This window comes from Tribolium castaneum, chromosome 9 (assembly GCF_031307605.1).
Source record: "Tribolium castaneum strain GA2 chromosome 9, icTriCast1.1, whole genome shotgun sequence".
Classification (NCBI taxonomy): domain Eukaryota; kingdom Metazoa; phylum Arthropoda; class Insecta; order Coleoptera; family Tenebrionidae; genus Tribolium; species Tribolium castaneum.
This window is the reverse complement of record NC_087402.1, coordinates 5,027,450-5,045,694: the sequence shown is the minus strand read 5'-3', so window position 1 is coordinate 5,045,694 and position 18,245 is coordinate 5,027,450. Positions and strand designations below refer to the sequence as shown.

The following is an 18,245-nucleotide window of genomic DNA, read 5'->3' as shown; positions in this document are numbered from 1 at the left end:
TTATTTATAAAAGAATTAAGCCAATAAAAGGTAGTAAAAACGGTATATCTTTCGTACGACTTTATAAGGATTGTGAATTAAGGATCAGTCAGATATGAGGAAAAATAAATCGAAAAACAGTGGTGGTAAAAAGTCTTTTATTAAAAAATAATTACATCAGTCTGGCATAAAAGAGAGTCTTAATAAAGCACCGCAGACTCAATAAAGTATCACTGGTTTAAATATCAGAATAAATAACCCCACTATTTCCCACCAAGGGAGTCCTCTCGCTCACCCCTTCTTCAATTCTTGTGTACCGATGTGGAGGGAACGGCGGCTTCCCCCTTTGTTCTTTCATCTGGTAATAAAAGCCATAAGTGGTCATCACCACCAACAAAATACTCTGCGAAATATCTACAACACAACGAAAAAATTACGCTTAAAAACCTCCCCAAAAAACTGATTTACCCAAAATTTGAAACGGAGGGTCCACTGTTGCCATATTAAAATTCTTGACGGCTATTCTCCTGAAGGAATTAATAACAATATATTGCAAATTTCCGCCGATGTAATAATTCAACGCGGCAACGCAGGAATACGCCCCCAGAAAACTACACCCGAAAATGTGCCCCTCCAAAGTCCACATCGTCCAAATTGTGAGAAAAGTGACCACAATTGAGGCGAAAGTGAGCCAGAAGTTGGCATTGTTGCGAAAAATCCACAAATCGGCTAAAATGTAATTTTCATGTTTCATACAAAAAAACATAAAAAACTCACAAATGCCCGAATAAAAAATAATAGAGGCCATTAAAAAGGCCGCCATGAAAAACGTCAAGCCGGCCGAGAAAATCGGGATTCCAAATTTCCACCAAACTAGTAACCAAACCGCCCCGTATATCATCCCTATAATAATCGAAGTGGTCGCTTTTTCTAAAAACAACCGTCAGTTTGGCATTTTTGGCGCCAAAAAACTACCTTCAACTGTTAAACTGTTGCTACTCAAGGACAAGATAACGTAAGTTACGAACAGGCCCAGTGTAAAACCGGCCAAAAACAGGGTGAGTCTGAAAAATCTGTGCCCAAAAAAGCACACAAAGACCCCAAAAATTGTCATTATTGCGCAGATTAGTTTCCAATGAGGGGTGACAGGGCCGGTGCAAGTTTCGGGCTGCGTTAGGTCGCAACTGTACGAAACTGCGGGAACGTAGGCCGAGCTTACGTTACCGTTTGTCGCTACGATTGCGAAAACTTGACCTACGCCCCTGTAGGCGGAGTATAATTTGCGGTATTTGAAATAACCATCGACTGTTGAGACTTTATAGCCGTTTTTTTTAATTAAGTCAACGGTCAACATTCGCTCAATTCCGCCAAAGTAGTAAGACGGGTCGTAGTTATTCTCGTGCAGATACAAGTGGTACATATCGACTTGTAACTTGTTTTTATCACAGGTGGCGTCGATTATTGAAGGGGGCTGACTTTGGACTACAACAACTTCGTCAGTGTTTGAGACGAGTTGGTAGGGGGCATACTCGGTCGGAAACGACAAGTTACAGCCCCCGGGAACGGGATCTGAGAATGATTCAGGCATTATTTGGGCTTTAAAAATGGGGTATTTTTTACCTTCGGTTTGATAAATTGTCACAACGATTAAAGCCCGAGTTTCATTTTTATTTCTAACGTAAAACATCGTATCACTTAAATTAAAGGAAACCAAGCCCACATTGGCCCCTTTTATTGTTGTTTTTGACTTGAATTTAGGTGATGAAGATAGGGTTACGTTATCGGGAAATGAATGAATTTGAACAATAAAAAAGCCGACAGTCTCGGGTATATTAACGACCCAAATTTGCGTAACACGGGTCAAGTTGACGTGCACTTTTTGTACCTGTGTCGTGGCATTTTGGGGCTCATAATTTGATAAATCAAATGTTATGACACGTCCTAAAAAATTGGGTTATGTCATCTGTCACTATCAAGGCGCTAGGCAATACCTTCACTGAGTGCGAAATACAAGAAAAACGCAATAAAAACCCGCATTTTACATTCTTTCACTCCAAAAAATGCGATAAATCGATTTTGATAACCAAAACATAAACACTCCGGTAACTTGCGGACGCGATCACTTGGTAACTTCTGGGGGATTTGGGCGATTTCATCCTGGGATGAGCGCAAATTGCCACAGTTGCCGCTAGTGCCGCCACCGTAGTGTCATGGTTGACAGCCGATCAATGAATTTGTACTACGGTAGTGAGTAAATCGGTGTTGTGCGATGGAATTAATTTAAATGTTGGATTTGTCGGTGCGGGGGCACAATGGGGAAGGACCAAGAGTTGCTGGAGGCGGCCCGCAAGGGCAACGTGGCCGTCGTGGAAAAAATCCTAGGGCAAAGGGCTAAAAGGAGTGGCCCTCTTGCAAGGTGGGTTGTTGTGATCAGCTGGCGGGTTTCGGGGGGCGAACCATGAGGGGTACAGCGCGGAAAAGTCGATCGTTGAATCACACTTTTGCTCTTAATCAGTGTAGAAATTCGCGAAAGGTATGAGTCAGCACAGCCCCACGTGGGGAGTACAAGGGGGCAATTGCTGAATTAGCCATTTCCCGGAATTTTTTAACCAAATCCAGAAATTTCGGGTGTGTTTTGTGGCCCACTTTCTCCCAATTTAGGGTAACCTGTTACACCTAGTTTCTTGGTCAAGGTTTAGGTATTTGTACCAACAGGTTTACTAATGGGTTGTAAATTGACAATTGTTAAATCGTTAAGACGCCTGAAGTGGAAAATTGCAAACTTATTGACTGGAAAACCGTTACACAATTTGTTATTTTATTTCTAAACTTGTTCTATTTCTATGCTTTGTTTATTTACGTTTTATTTAATGAGCTTGTTATTACTGTTATTATTATCGCTTTTACAGATTCATAAATCTGAAAGTGAGCACGAAAACGAAAGTACGAAAGATGATCGGTGCAGAGTTTTACGAGGATAAATTGAAAAGTCTCCGGCCTAGCCTAGATAGGATGCAAATTTGGCAGATTTTATTATGGCATTATATTCTTTCATATTTTATTAGTCGTGCCTTGGAATATCAAAAACATCGGTCAAATAATAATTATTTGCCAGTTGTTTGAATTCGATGTAGTTTGGTGTTTGTGCGCAATGGAGCAAACTGAGATTCGTGCAGTGATCAAATATTTTTTTATTAAAGGGCTATCCTCAAAGGATATAAAATCTGAACTGGACAATACATTGGGCGACTCTTCTCCTTCTTACACGACAATTAAAACTTGGGTCGCGGACTTTAAACGTGGTCGTAAAAGCACGGAAGATGCACCACGTTCAGGACGACCAAAAACCGCTACGTGCAAAGAAATTGTAGAAAAAGTCCATAAAATTGTCTTGAATGATCGCCGGTCAAAATTGGTAGAGATAGCAGAAGCTGTGGGCATTTCAACGGAGCGGGTACATTACATCCTAACTGAAGTGTTGGATATGAGAAAGTTATCTGCGCGATGGGTGCCGCGACTGCTCACACCAGAGCAAAAATTGATTAGAAAAATGATTTCTGAGGAGTGTTTGGCCCGCTTACAACACAATCCGGTGGATTTTTTACGAAGATTTATAACTGTAGATGAGACGTGGATTCACCATTATTCACCCGAAACCAAACAGCAGTCTAAACAATGGACTGCAAAGGGGGAACCCGTTCCGAAGAAAGCGAAAACACTTCGGTCGGCCGGAAAAGTCAGTATTGGGATGCTAAGGGTATTCTTTTCATAGATTATTTGGAAAAAGGAAAAACAATCAACGGCCCATATTATGCTTCCCTGCTGGACCAGCTAAAACAAAAAATCCAAGAAAAACGCCCTAGCTAGGCCGGAGACTTTTCAATTTATCCTCGTACGTTAACAAAAAGGTTTTTTCCAAATTTATGCTTTGCTGTATTTCTATCGATAAAATAAAAGCGCCAAATGTTTTAACAATTTAATTTCGTTTTATTATTTACCCTTCCGTACATGAAATAAATATTTATAAAATAATAAAACTAATCTGGGAAGCTCAAAAGCCATTTGAAAAAAATATTAAAAGGCATGCCAAGCAATAGGAAAAAAATACAGAAAATTAACCACAAGGCATTACCTATCCATAAAAGAAATATAGCAAAACAATTATGAAAGTAGAAAAAATGCACAAGGTCTTACTTATAATTATAAAAGAACCAGAAACTGTGGATCTCAAAAAATAAATAAATAAATCATTACTCCGTTTTTCCTGTTTGTGGTAAGTTGTCTCGTGATTTCCAAATTTATAATTTATCATTTGTTGGATTTTTTATCTGATAAAAAACATAAACATTTGGTTAGACAGTCGATAACTAAAAAAATGCTCATGTGAAAGGCTTGAATTTGTATTGATAAAGCAACAAGGAAGTTGTTAAAATAAAAGCAGAGTAAAAAAGTAATGGGAAGCGAAATAAAAATGGCCTTTTTTAGAAATTTAAATTGCATCAAAAGGTAAAACACAAAGGAAACACACGGATTTAAAATTGTGTTGCTAATTGTTTTTGCCTTATCTCCAACAAAAGATTTAATTAATTAGCCTTGCAGGTAATTAATAAACTGCGTACACATTATATAAAAGTCCGCTAATTAATATTTTTATTTACATAATTAAATACTTTTTTGTAACTCTTTTAAAGCTAATTACTATTAAAATGTATTAAAAGCTACAAACGCCACTAGTCAACAATTTTATGAGCGTTTTCCGCTAATTAGAGTCATTACCACACATTTGCACTATGTCGCGTGTAAAAACCGTCGTTTACCTAATAACGATCCCAATGATAAGCGATAAAATTCCTCCCAACCAAACGTAAACAAACAATCGATCGTAATCGTCTTAATCTCCCCCCTGTTGCAATTTTCGTCCTTGACTGGTAAACCACCGAAAAATCGCCTCGAATTCCAAGTCGATCGATATAAATGCCGACGCCACACCCTTTCGAAACCGCTAATTCTGTCGTCGATTGTAGCTTGCGTCGGGGGCCAGGAGCCAACGTGCAAGACAGCAGCGGATATTCCGCCCTCCACCATGCCGCCCTCAACGGACACAGGTAGGGGAGAAAAAACACCCAAGGACAGGTGTTTGAATTGTTTTACAGAGAAATCGTCAAACTCCTACTCGACCACGACGCCTCTACGAATATCGTAGATGTGAAGGGCTCCTCGCCTCTGCATCTCGCCGCCTGGTCCGGAAACGTCGACATCGTGAAGCTCCTCCTGAGCGGGCCCTCGATCTGTAACGTGAACTTGACGGTACGTCAGGAAAGAATAACAATAATAATGACAAAAAACAAATTATGATTGCACAAAGAATTTATCTTCCGTAGTGAAGTGTTTTTTCTTATGTGCTTCGTTAAATTTTCACTACCGCTCTTACTTTGTCGTGCAGGTTTTATTATCATTTCCTCCCTTTACCCTAAATTATTTTCACATGTTTTTGAATAAAAATTGATATGGTTGGCCTGATGAATGGCTGGTATTGAAGGAGAAATTGTTGTGAAGGTCAAACAGCAGGGTAATACCGTAATGTTGTCTATTGATTCGTGTGGAAGTCAAACCGTTGATTGGCACGCGAGGGTCTTTCGGCTTAATCCCTGATCCCTTCATGCCGATGGCCACTTGAACGACCTTTCGTCTGTCAACGTCGCGTCATCCACTATCTTAATTAGCGTCACGAGTGGCCATCGTCGACGAAGGATCAAAGGATTAGTGGAATGACGGCCTTCGTATCGAATTGCAGACTCAAGATGACGAGACGGCACTTCATTGTGCCGCTCAGTACGGCCATACGGCCGTCGTTTCCCTCCTTTTGGAGCACGCTTGCGATCCGGGAATTCGCAACTGTCGCGGGGAGACAGCCCTGGATTTGGCGGCTCAGTACGGGAGATTGGAAACGGTGGAATTGCTGGTCAGGACCGACCCCAGCCTGATCCAGTGCCTGAAGAGGGCCGCTCCGGACACCGTCTACCCGCACACGCCGCTGCACCTCGCCAGCAGGAACGGCCACAAGTGAGTGGACGCAAATTAAACTTTTTCCCAGTTTTGCTTAATCGCCACTTCCAAAATTCCTCCATTCATTTGCCGCCCCCGACCTTTGCGCGCCGCCCCGCCGCCCTTGGTTGTGTGTTATGTACGCAATATGCGTGTGCTGCCATGCGAACGCTCAACCAGATTGCATACACATGCCATCGCTCCACATATTGCAGTTCATCCACCGTTCTCTAATCCGGCGCAAGCATCACCACAGGTGTATGCCATTTAGTCGATTAATTTCAGGGCCGTAGTCGAGGTATTATTGCGGGCGGGATTCAGCGTTAACATGCGGACGAAGTCGGGGACGGCCCTGCACGAAGCCGCACTCTGCGGTAAAGTCGAAGTCGTCAGGACTTTGCTGGAACACGGGGTCAATACGGCGATCAGAGATTCGCATAATTACACGGTTATGGATTTGTTGAGTCAGTTTAATACGGCGCAAGCCTCGCAGGAGATTATGGGGATTTTGAAACGTAAGGAAGTGCGGAAAAATGAAACGGGTGCGAGGTTGTTCTGTTTAGGGCATAAGAAGGGTTTGACGATAGTGGACAGCGACGGGGAGAGCATAAGTCACCCGTTTCCGCCGCTTCCGAGCACTGACTCGGATATCGGGAGTCCGTACGAAAACGTGCGACCGTCCTCGAAGAATGCACGGTCGTCTACGACGGACCCGTCGCCCGGGACTTCCCCGCAAAGGTGGGACTTGCGGCATGCCAGGCCGCCTGAGGGATTCGAAGATCGGCGAGTTTCGGGGGTTTCCGGCATTTCGATGTAAGTCACTGTAGCGAGTAGATGATGAAACAAACAATGCATGTCGAGTCCTTTCTGATTTTCTGTCCCCGCTTCCGTAATGCATGTTTTAGGCGTAACACCAAGCCGTACCAAAGCTTACCCTTAAAAAAACGTGATTCGTCCGATTTGTCTCCCTTGGACGGCATAACTTTTAAGTTTAAGGAACAGTTCTCGCTCCGAAAATCCAGCACGACTTCCACTGACACGTACCACACAGCATGCGAGTGTAGAAATTCTGATTCTTCCAGGGAGAGCGATAACAGTCTGTATCAGATTCCCTGCGTTCCTAAACAGTTTATGGACACGAGTGTCCATTCGGAAGACTTGAATTATCTGTGCACGAGTCGGGAATCTGATCAGATTAGTTTGTCGTCGACGGCGTCCAGTTCGGGGTATCCCCGGCGTCCGGATTCCGGCGGAGTGCCGCTCTACATCCCCATGAATAACGTGCGCGGGGGGCACAGTCCGAGTTCGAATAAAGTTTCGGTAAGTGCGACCCTGGAATTGTCCTTTTCGGTATTAATTCGAGTAGCCTACGCCTCCGAAGAAGCCGCCACGTCGGAACCTTTCGGTGTCTCCAACCCACCTCCAGCCCATGTCGATGTCAGTCGACGGTGTCACCAACAGTGCTTATGAGTACTTATTTTTGGCACATAGCGGTACCAGAAGCCAGGGAAATTTGAACGACGTGGAGCACGACGCGAGACGGGAGAGGCTAAGCCACGGGCGCAGCATGGACCAGTACGTCGAAATGAACGTCTTCAACATAGCACTTGACGAAGATGAGGAGCGTCCCAAGGAGCTACATAGAGGCAAGAGTGAAGATTTGGACTGTCGGAAGAAGTACGAACCGGTCGCGATTACGTCAATGTACGAAAATATGATCATCAAGCAGCAGAATCCCCGGCGGAAGTTGCGAAGAAACCCGGAAGTTTACGAAGAGTACGATTTTACGAAGAAGGAAGAACCGGTAGCGAGTAGTTCAGCACCTGAAACTACTTTTGTCAGCAGTGCGTTTATTATGATCGGGGATGAGGAGAGTAAGAATTGTAATTATCCAATGAGTCCGACTCATTACAAGCAACCTCCCACTCCCGATCATCCGCCGCCTTCGGCCCTTCAAGCCGAAAGCCTGATTTATGAGAAAATAAGGCCGCTGAGTCAGGTAAGCTTGTGATGGAAGTGACCCTTGGCATGGTTGTTACAGTATTATACGTCCCATTTTTTTCGTATATAATTATCGTTATGTTGTTAAATGTATTTATGTATTTGTTATTATGATTTGAATAAAGCTTTAGTATTTTGTTTGCTTGTTTTTTTATTTGTGCATGGTTATTATTGTTTTGAAGCGACGAAGACAAGAGCTACGATATTTCACCACAAAAAAACTCCGAGTTTGCGTGTATGAGAAAATACTACGATCTTAATTAAGGTTTTCCGAAAAGGACAAGGAAAGCTATACTTGAAAAAAAAAACAAAAAAATAAATGCAGTTATTGCAACCCCGTTTACCAACACCTTTTTTTCATAAGAATGCTAAGAAGTTGAGACTACACAACTAACCTAGAGAAAAATTTGTCCGGAAACAGTCACAAATAGCCCACTTTGCTCATTTTTGGGGTAGTTTTTAGTAAATTGTGCGAAATAATTGAGTGGTTAGTTACAAAACTTGCATAAACGCACGAAGAACATAAAAGTAACACCATTTCCGACCTAATTCGGGGGCTTCTAGCTAGGTATTCCTCACGAAATAATTGAGTTTCTGCATAAACAATGTGCCAATAGAACGCTAAAGCGGCAAAACAATTTCATTTTCGTCCCCCCATTTAATAAATTATCAGCTTGGTTTAGCAAAACATCGTCAAAAAATTGTGTTTATCTCTGAAAAACGTGTTTAAACGCTTGGGAATGCAACAATTGTTCCGTGTCTGTAACTTTTTGGGGTATTATTTGGCCTCTTAGTGGTTTCGTCGCCCAGGGGCATTTTTTTATGGGTGCACCAATGAGCCGCATGCGACCTAAGTGGGACACACTTGGCAAAAAAACACGAGCTCTTTGTACAAAATACAATATTTACGAGCCACACGTCGCACTTTTGAATTGTCCAAGGGAGTTTCACAGTTTTCGTCTTTTTTGCGGTCTTTCTGGATTCATTTTCCAAATGTTAAACGTCAAATTTGGAAAGAGTGCGCGCACGCGCAGTGATTTTTAATTTTGGTCATTCATTAATAAATGCAAGCTACAATGACACTTGACAGACTCATTAATGTTTTATGAATTAACGTAAGATACGCACGAATTACCGTAAAAGGTGTAAGCATTTTGATTGGGCCGTTTGAGGTCGGCCATCATACTTTCAAAGAAAACCAATCACTTTAGATTTTCTGATTCATTCAAAAATTATACTTTTGTACATGATTGGTCCATTTAAGGTCGGCCATTATAATTACGTGAGGAACCAATCACTTTGAAATTTTGGATTCATTCAAAAGCAGTCACACAAAACAGAATTTGTGATTGCGATTGCGATTTATCAATTTGATAAAATTTTCAAGATGAGCAGACAAAATCCAGAGTTATTTTGTTTTTGCTTAATTTTTATACTTTCAAAAAAAAATAAAAAGTTCGTACTTTGAAGCTGAATTTGTGGATATGGGTAGAACTCCGATGTCCATATGCCTGAACCTTTTAACCGAAAGCAGAAATAGTAATTTTTGTGTTATTGTCGGCTTTTCGTGTTCATTTTCCTTTCCTGTCAATAACTGGCCACCCTCCAGGAATACAAACGCCAGTCCAAAGACATGGAGACCGAAACCGAGGAAGAATTCCTCCTAATCTGCGACGAATCAAGCGGCAGTCTTTCAAGCAGCGTCTCGCTGTCTGATCGCAGTGTCGACAACATAATCGAAGAGTACCACTCAGACGCACCTTTCGCAGGTACTTTCGGTGCTTCCCCAAAACTCGCCTCAAACCGTCCCCTTGTAGGTCTCATAAAAGGTTCGACGCGAGTCTTGGAAAACATCAGTTCGAACACTCCGGCCGAAAGACCGAAAACACTCAAAAAATTAAAACGCGTTTATGACGGTTCGAGTACCGACGCTGCGAAAAGCGACAACGAAAAATCCTCGAGCTCGGAAAAAGAATACGAGAATAAGGAAAATAAAGACCGCGTTTCGGCCTTGAGCCCGTTTGACGAGCAGGAGGAATGGGCGAAAATTCAGGAAATTATGGCGAGTTTTGGGACCGGTATTGTCCGGGAGAGTGTTTTTGTGGCGGAGTTGGAGAAGGAGTTTCAGAGTCGGTTGATGACTCTGAGTTGCTCGCAGAATAGTCTGAACGCTGATTCGATTGAGAAATGGTTGCAGACTTTAGGAATGCAAGACTATGTCGGTCTTTTCATGTCAAACGGTTTCGACGATGTCAATTTTTTGGTAAGTAAAGGCGTTCAAAAAGTGCGTAAATCACAGAGATTTTTTGTCCAGAACGGAGTGATTGAAGATTGTGATTTGAGCGAAATGGGGATAACGAGTGAACTCGAACGCCAAATAATTTTAGACGCTGTTAAGCAGCTTCCTTTAAAAATTCACAATCAAAGTTTCAATAACAATAACAACAACGAACAAAATTCGGTCAAAAGTTGGTTGAGTCGTATCCACTTGGACCAGTATTTTGACACTTTCAATAAGCACCTCTACCACGACATGGAGCGAATTAAGCGAATCTGGGACGTTGAGCTTTCGGCCGTTTTAGACATTGATAAGATAGGGCACAGGAAACGTATTTTAGCTAGTGTTAGTAGCGGGGAACATATCATTTCAGGGCCAAAACTCGAAGAGATTAATGCCGATTTAAACCTACTTGTGAGTGACTTTTAACCGGGCTTTTGACATCCGGTGGTAAAAAATAATTTGCAGAAAAATCAGGAATTAAAATCACCTTCGGCTCACTCAACTGGCACTATCAGACACAGACATAAAAAATCGCGCCCGGCGCCTCCACCACCAATCAAAATTGACAAAGAAAGTGAGAAGAAAAAACCAGCTGAGATGTTTGTTGGAGGCAACAACTCGATCAAATCGCAATGGAGACACCAACCCATACTTTTGATAACCGGAGTTGTGATGTATTCAGCTAACGTGAGCCACTCCTGACTCAGTGCCACAATTTTGAAAATATTTTTCTAGTATTTGGGTTCGACCAACATTATCGAATTCAAAGGAACAGAATCGACGAAAAAATCGATTCAGAAAGTGGTCAAAAACAAAGAACGACCAAGCGAGGAAATAACTTTGTCGATTTCGTACCGAGGAGTCAAATTCATCAACCCCATAACGAAGGTACGTCACCTTGTACATATCCCAGTTTGAGTGTAAAGTGTTCTAGAACACCATTTGCGAACACGAGATACGAAACATCAACTGCGCATGTCAGGATTCCGATAACCAATCATATTTCGCGTACATTACGAAAGACGGCGACTCTTTCTATTGTCACGTGTTCGAATCGACCTCATCGGTGAGTCCCCGACTTAGCGCGCGTGTTTGCTAATTTTCTTCCACAGGAGCAGGCGATTGAGATAATTCTGACTCTGGGTCAAGCGTTCGAATTGGCGTATCAGATGGCCGTGAGGGATCAAGTCACCAGCAAAGGCAAGACAAAATCGGCGGTGAGCCCCGGGGCTGTGTCTTCGCACAGTCGCGACTTCAAGGACTTGAAGACCAACGGCCACCCTCTGAAAATGAAGCCTTTGACTTTATCGATCGCTGCCGACCCGGACAAGACCGAGGAATAGGGAGTCACTGCCGCGCTTTTTAGTTTGTGATAACTTTGGATGTTGGATGTTGCATTTTGCCAAATTTTCCTGTCGCTGGATACTTCTGAGTTGCTCAAATATACAAGTTTTTCGAGATTGGGAGCAATATTGACATTTGATTTCATACAATCACTTTTGTAATCGTTCAATACACCATATTATATCACACGACTTTTCTATATTTTTTCGTATGTATGAACAATCTTCCAGTTTTGTAACTATATAAATAAAGATATTTAGAGTCTCTCTGAAGTGTGTACATACATAGGGACTAGAAGCTTTAATCTGTATTTAGCAGGGTTTTCAAGTTGTTTTTTCGTCTCTAAAATTATAAAGTCGTTACGAAATTGCATTCCAAATGCTTAGTTATTTGGCTCGATTACGTTTAGGTGTCTAAAAATCGTATCTATTGCATGTGGGAGCCAAAAAATACATATTTTAATGTACATAATATATTACAAAATGATTCAATTGCGCTTTTAATGAAAAAATCAGTTGAAAACTTATTGCAGTTACGTTACTCAGTTTTTATTACTTTTGTAATTTTTAATTGTTTTTCAATAAATGATATTATTGGATTCTGGCGCTTAAATACCATCCCTTTGCAAACCACCAGGAAGTCGTAGCTCCGGATATAGGGACAAGACCGGAAGTCGGCTCCTTGGCCATGAAAATGGCCCGACTTTGATGTCGAAACGATCCAATTTAGAGCGACTTGGGACAAAATTGTTAATTGCAGTCGGTTTGATAAAAATTGGTGTTTGCGGGTGAGGCCCGTATTTTTGCTAAAACCGTGTCAATGCGCCTTTGGCGGCCCAAATCCCTAAATCAAGATATACCGAGCAATTATCCTTGGTCGGGCGTGTGCTCTCATCCGTTGCGCTTTCAAAAATGGAGCGTATTAATTGCGTCCTCTCGTCGATACGTCAAACGCCCTCGTCGTTCGGACAAGAATTAAACGTGCAAATTTTCATATTAATTAAAAATCCAATCCAATTAACACGAGAGATCATTGGAGCCGGCGTTCGACTGCACTTGACACACGTCGGGAACAGCGGCGGCGGTCGTTGGGCCGTTAATAAAACGCAGGGCTGTCCAAACACAGTCGAGCTAAAAAATAATGCGTCTTGGGGGCCGGAGGAGTCAAGCATTGTCGAAACGAAATCGAGTTAATGGTGATTGCAAGTCATGACAGGCTAATTGCGACGATGAGGGACAATGCGTCGTTTAGGGCCGGTCTTTTGTGCGACCAAATTGTGCGATGGGATACATTTGTTTCGCCCCTGGGGTCGATGGTACTCGAAAATCTGCTCGATTTTGTTTATGTGCGATTAAGCTGTTGCCGACTACAAACATGCTATTAACGTAATTGCACCGAATATGTGCAGGACTGCGGCTTGTGGGGCTAACATGTGCGGTCGTTTGCGACAATATGGACATGAATTTACTGCGAGAGGGCGCAGTCACGAACAGCCAAAGAATTCATTAGATATATACCTAATTAGAGAAACGAGAAAGTTGACAATATATAATGAACCCAAAACTTGAACAATCTGTCTCAAAAACCTTGTTTCCTGATATTTGCGATCAAAAAGTTTTACAAAGTTATGGGTTTTGGCGATTTCTCCGAACTTTTGGTTGACTATTGTTGTGTTCCGATGCTAAGTTACAAAAATACAAGGCCGCTAATAAGTGTGGATACAGTTAAAAGTGGTATTTTAACAATTATTATTAACTTTTATTTTTTTTTTTGGTCAAATTTCAAGCGGCAAAGAGCTAGCATTAGGTAAAGACGGCAAACGAAAGCTAACAACATTTTATTAGTTCGATATTTTTTTTAATAACTTACGTCTGTGTTACGTGACGGAACAGAAAGTTTTAACCTTCTTGTCATTAAAAAAAAATTAGACGGGTATCCCCAGAATAAATGGAAATAATGGATAAAATTTAAATACTTTTATGCATATATCAAATTTTAATAAGTTGTGATGATTATTTTTTATAATATTTAACTAAATCCATACTTTTTAGCGACTCTGTATATAGGACTAGTTTTTCCAACGTGGTTTTTGTTAATAATTCTTATATTATATCTGGCTTTTCCGAATTAAACTACTTCTCAGAACATTTTTCAAAGGTATAGATACTGTTCAAACTATTTCAAAACTGATTAAAATTTTAACGTATGTTAGTAAATTGTGAATTTTTTTGAATTCCTTTCTACCTTGCATATTTCCTAAGCTCTTTGGGCTTTACAACAATTATTATCAAATGACTGCGGAATGTGTATAAGATTTTTGATGGAAGGTCGAAATTTGGAATCGATGTTGACTAAAGAGTCTTCTCTGTTTACAGTTTTCTAGGTACACTTTTGTAAATAAATTTTTGACGAATTTCTGTTTTTGTATCATTTCGAAGAAGAGAATCAATGTCGTAATAATAAAAAAAAACTTAAATAGTATTATACATTTTAGTACAAAATGAGAAATTGTATGTTTTATGAAAAATTTGATGACCAGGATTTATTGGAGCGCAAAATAGTTATTCTATTCAATTTGAATTTTTTTTCAAAATTTAGGAATGTTCTTTAGTTAGATCGAAAAAACTGTCTAAACATCTAAAATATTATTTTAATAATAATAATAATAATAATAATAATAATAATAATAATAATATGTAATTGTCGTCAGTCATGGAGCATGCCATGCACCGTCTTATCGGACTCGTCAATATATGAAATTCTACAAATTTGTAGGGAATTTGGAATAATTGAGGTATTCCTCAATACTATAAAAAGCTTTGTCTTGTAGGAAGAATGACAGGCGACTGCGAAATATATTAAAAGACTTAGATTCCTTAATTTTTTGTTCCAAGTTGTTGTACAATTTGATTCCAGCATATGTAGGATCATGTTGACCAATAGCCAACCTAGAATGTGGCAGCTCAATGTGGTTTCTTGTCCTTGTATCGTACGCGCGAATATCGCTTCGTTTATTAAGAGTGCTTACATGTTGTCGAATAAACAAAAGTAAGTGAAATATATATAAAGATGGGAGGGTCATAATACCAAGTTTTCGAAAGATAGGACGACAGTGAGCTACTGCCTCCGAACTATCCATACATCTTAGAATACGTTTTTGTACTATAAATAGATTATTCAAAAAGCTGCTGGACCCCCAAAAAATAATTCCATAAGTAAGTACAGACTGAACAAGTCCAAAATATAACATTTTAAGAGTGTCACCAGACACAGTGGGCTTTAAATTTCTTATTAAAAAACAAATCCCACTTAACTTATTACACAATTTATTTATATGACTTTCCCATGTTAATTTAGAGTCCAACGTTATCCCAAGAAAATATTTCATTTACATTTTTTATTGACATTCCACATAGTTTAATTAGAACACTGTAATCAGGTGTCACATTTTTAGGCAAAAATTTAACCAAATAGGTTTTCTTCAGATTTAATACCAGCCCATTTTTCAAACACCAGTTATTTATAGTTGTAGACCCGTAATTTCCACATTCAACCAAGTCTTCATGATTCTTGTTAGTTAATATTGCATTTGTGTCATCTGCATAAATAATTAATTTATTAGATTTTGGATTTGGCACTAACAAAGGTGGTAAATCATTAATAAAAATTAAAAAAGGAATGGGACCCAAAACCGATCCCTGCGGCACACCCAATTCAACATACGCTGGTTCGGACATATGATCATTCAGAGCAACAACTTGTCTTTTTTTATGTAAATAAGTTTTAATCCAATTATTTGAAATTCTACGAATACCACAATGGTGCAGCTTTTCTAACAAAATACCGTGATTCCCAGAGTCAAAAGCTTTCGTCAGATCATAAAAATGCCCAACTGTTTGTTGCTTATTATTTAATGAATCATATAACGCAGAAACAGTTTCATTTATAGCAGTTATTGTAGATTTACCTTTTCTAAAACCATGCTGACTAGATGAGATCAAATTTGTATATTCCAAAAACCTTACCAAGCGATTTGAGGTACTGTTTAAAACTTTGCGGTTCTCTGGCCGGTAGATATACCTTAAAAATTTTTGCTGAATTGTAAGTCAAAAATCAGTCAGGAGATAGGTGTCTACAAAACCTGTGCTATTTTACATTTATACACGCAAGTATCACTTATTTTTAGCATATCTGCTAATTAAAAAAATACAGAATTAATTTTTCTCAAAGATTTAATTGCATATTTCTTGAATACTATGAATTCTACGTCCAAAATGAAATAACTTCGGAATTTGCGGTCGCTTTTCAATGGAAAAGCCGAAGGAAAGGCGGAAATCTGATGAAGTTGATATGAGCTACACTTTCTCCCCGCTTTACAATTTTACACTTTAATAATTGAATTTCTCACGAAATCATGTATTCGTATCATTTTAAAGATAATAATAAATAAATCTATATATGACTTTGATTTGTAAAATAAATACAACTATCTTCAACCCATTTTTTTGAAAGGAAGCTAGGAAGAAACCTCAAAACGTAAAATCGAAACGTTTTACCAAAGTTTGCAATTTTTCTGCTCGATTTTATAATCAACGATTACGCCTTTTTTAAATTACCGTCCACTTTTGCTTGAATTTGCGGTTATTTTTTAGCAAGGGAGTAAACACCATAATAACTGAATGTTTGACGATTTTGTAAGATTCCATATAGAATATTATTCAGCCGTTTCCAGCTAAAGATTTTACATCTGTAGGGAATCTAAACAAAATAAAAATTGCATTGTAAGTGGATTTTTTTATTATTTATGTATGTTACATCTAGGGCTTGCCACAGCCCCCCGTATAAATATTTATGCTTGTGATTTTGTTTGTACGACTATATTATAGGGTCTCTGGTCCCGCCCATTTGATTGAAATTCGTACCCCGAGGCAGGTGAGACAACACGGGGCTCTCATCTCTACCCTATCTACTAGGGGAAGATGAGTCAAAGTATTTGTTCGCATTGTCATCTACACGCAAAACCAGTGCGGTAAGCCATAGGTGGTTGCCATTGTTAAAAGCGAGAGCAAAATGGCCGAACTTTTTGAATGTTTTACGGCAGATGTTGCAACGTACGGTTAGCTGCCAACGAACTACAACAATTAAATAAATATCGTTTTTGACGAAATTGCGCCAAAATGCAAAAAACTAATTACTGGTGGATCTTGTTGAGTCGACTTTTTGGCTCTGTATGGAGGGCTAGGCGCTTGCGATCGTCATTTTCGCCTCGCATTTGCATGCAAATCGAATTAGTTCCGTATTGACTCAAGATTGAAGCTCGTGTATTACCCGCTCGATCCTCTGACAGATCCTTTTGTAAAATATGACTGGCTGATGATTTGCTAATGGGCTATATTGACGGAATCGAATTAGAGCGGTGTATATTCGAGTCGGGGAGTGCGGATTGATCCGTGTTGAATGCAGAAAATTTCCAACAATGGTCCGGGTAGAATATAAGTTGAATAGAAACGGCAGATAATAGATAGATATCGGTCCGAAGAAGACCGCAATGCAAGGCTTTGCCAGTTTTCGAGTGCACTAGCCGGAAATGATCGGGGAACGGAAACGGAGATAAGCAGAATAAGAAGAAGAGGTAGACAATGGAGGTTATAAGCGAGGCAGATGCGCCGGAATGGATTTCCACAATAAAATGATGCACTTCACATCTTGCAGGGAGCGATTTTAATAAACCAGACGAGACCATGCCACTGTATTAAAATCTCGAATTGATCGAACACAACTCTCGTCTTTTTCTATCATCAAAATATATAAATAATTCGCGAGGAAAAACAACTCGGGAGCCACCCACACAATTTTTTATTCAGTTTTTATCGATTTGCTTAAAATCGCGGTTCAACTGGCAGAGAAACCATTAAGGGATAAAGTGGAGCGTGTGTATTTCGTTAAGGATCGTTTTACACAGGTCCGGAATAAAAATTCGTTTATGTATCGATGGCTGGGGGCGGGGGTTTTAATCGGACCCAAGCCGTTCACTCGATCAAATGGCAGAGACTAATTTGCTCGTAAAGTATCGGTTTGCAGCCAAGAAATAAAAATTGTTTACAAGGGGAAACACAATGGATATCTGCTGTGACTTCAAACTACTTTAAACTTAATCAAAACAACTCGAAAAAATGGTACTTTATTCCCTAGAACCCCTTCACACATTTTTTCGTATAAACAAAAACTTACTTCCTTATTAACTGGAATTATTTGTCGAAAGCTCAAAAGTTCGCGTTCAAATACATCTATTAACTTACAAAAAATTGCGTTAAAATAAAAAATAAATTTAAAATATTTAAATAACTTTCGTCAATTTTTTTAACAAGACTAAATGTATTTACGAGTAGTTTGCACTTTAATCGCTCTTCAATACCTTATATTTTAGACCAATATTTTACAGATTTTTTTAAAGATATTAAGTGAATTTTTTGAATACGGGGACAGTAGTAGCAGTTTTGAATCTTTCCCAAGAGTTTTACATAAGATACGGATAATTTCCATCAAGGGCCTTCAAACTTTCTCTAGCTGTTTTCAGTTTATTTTCAAAATAGCT

General features: G+C 39.7%; 2 protein-coding genes across 2 annotated transcripts; one reads left to right on the top strand and one right to left on the bottom strand.

Annotated features, from left to right (window-relative positions):
- Positions 1 to 120: 120 nt before the first annotated feature.
- Positions 121 to 2,131, bottom strand: LOC663490 (transmembrane 7 superfamily member 3). Its single transcript, XM_008193902.3, has 6 exons — positions 1,971 to 2,131; positions 1,600 to 1,920; positions 955 to 1,548; positions 757 to 909; positions 448 to 708; positions 121 to 393 (listed from the first exon to the last, which is right to left on the bottom strand). Exons 1-6 carry the CDS (start codon positions 2,014 to 2,016, stop codon positions 218 to 220), a joined length of 1,551 nt encoding a protein of 516 aa, XP_008192124.1. The 5' UTR covers positions 2,017 to 2,131; the 3' UTR covers positions 121 to 217.
- Positions 2,132 to 2,171: 40 nt separating this feature from the next.
- Positions 2,172 to 12,206, top strand: LOC663468 (uncharacterized protein). Its single transcript, XM_008193901.3, has 15 exons — positions 2,172 to 2,395; positions 5,004 to 5,084; positions 5,133 to 5,286; positions 5,774 to 6,042; positions 6,310 to 6,539; positions 6,588 to 6,837; positions 6,930 to 7,344; positions 7,391 to 8,023; positions 9,635 to 9,794; positions 9,843 to 10,288; positions 10,340 to 10,717; positions 10,772 to 10,993; positions 11,042 to 11,194; positions 11,241 to 11,372; positions 11,419 to 12,206. Exons 1-15 carry the CDS (start codon positions 2,292 to 2,294, stop codon positions 11,647 to 11,649), a joined length of 3,858 nt encoding a protein of 1,285 aa, XP_008192123.1. The 5' UTR covers positions 2,172 to 2,291; the 3' UTR covers positions 11,650 to 12,206.
- Positions 12,207 to 18,245: the final 6,039 nt, after the last annotated feature.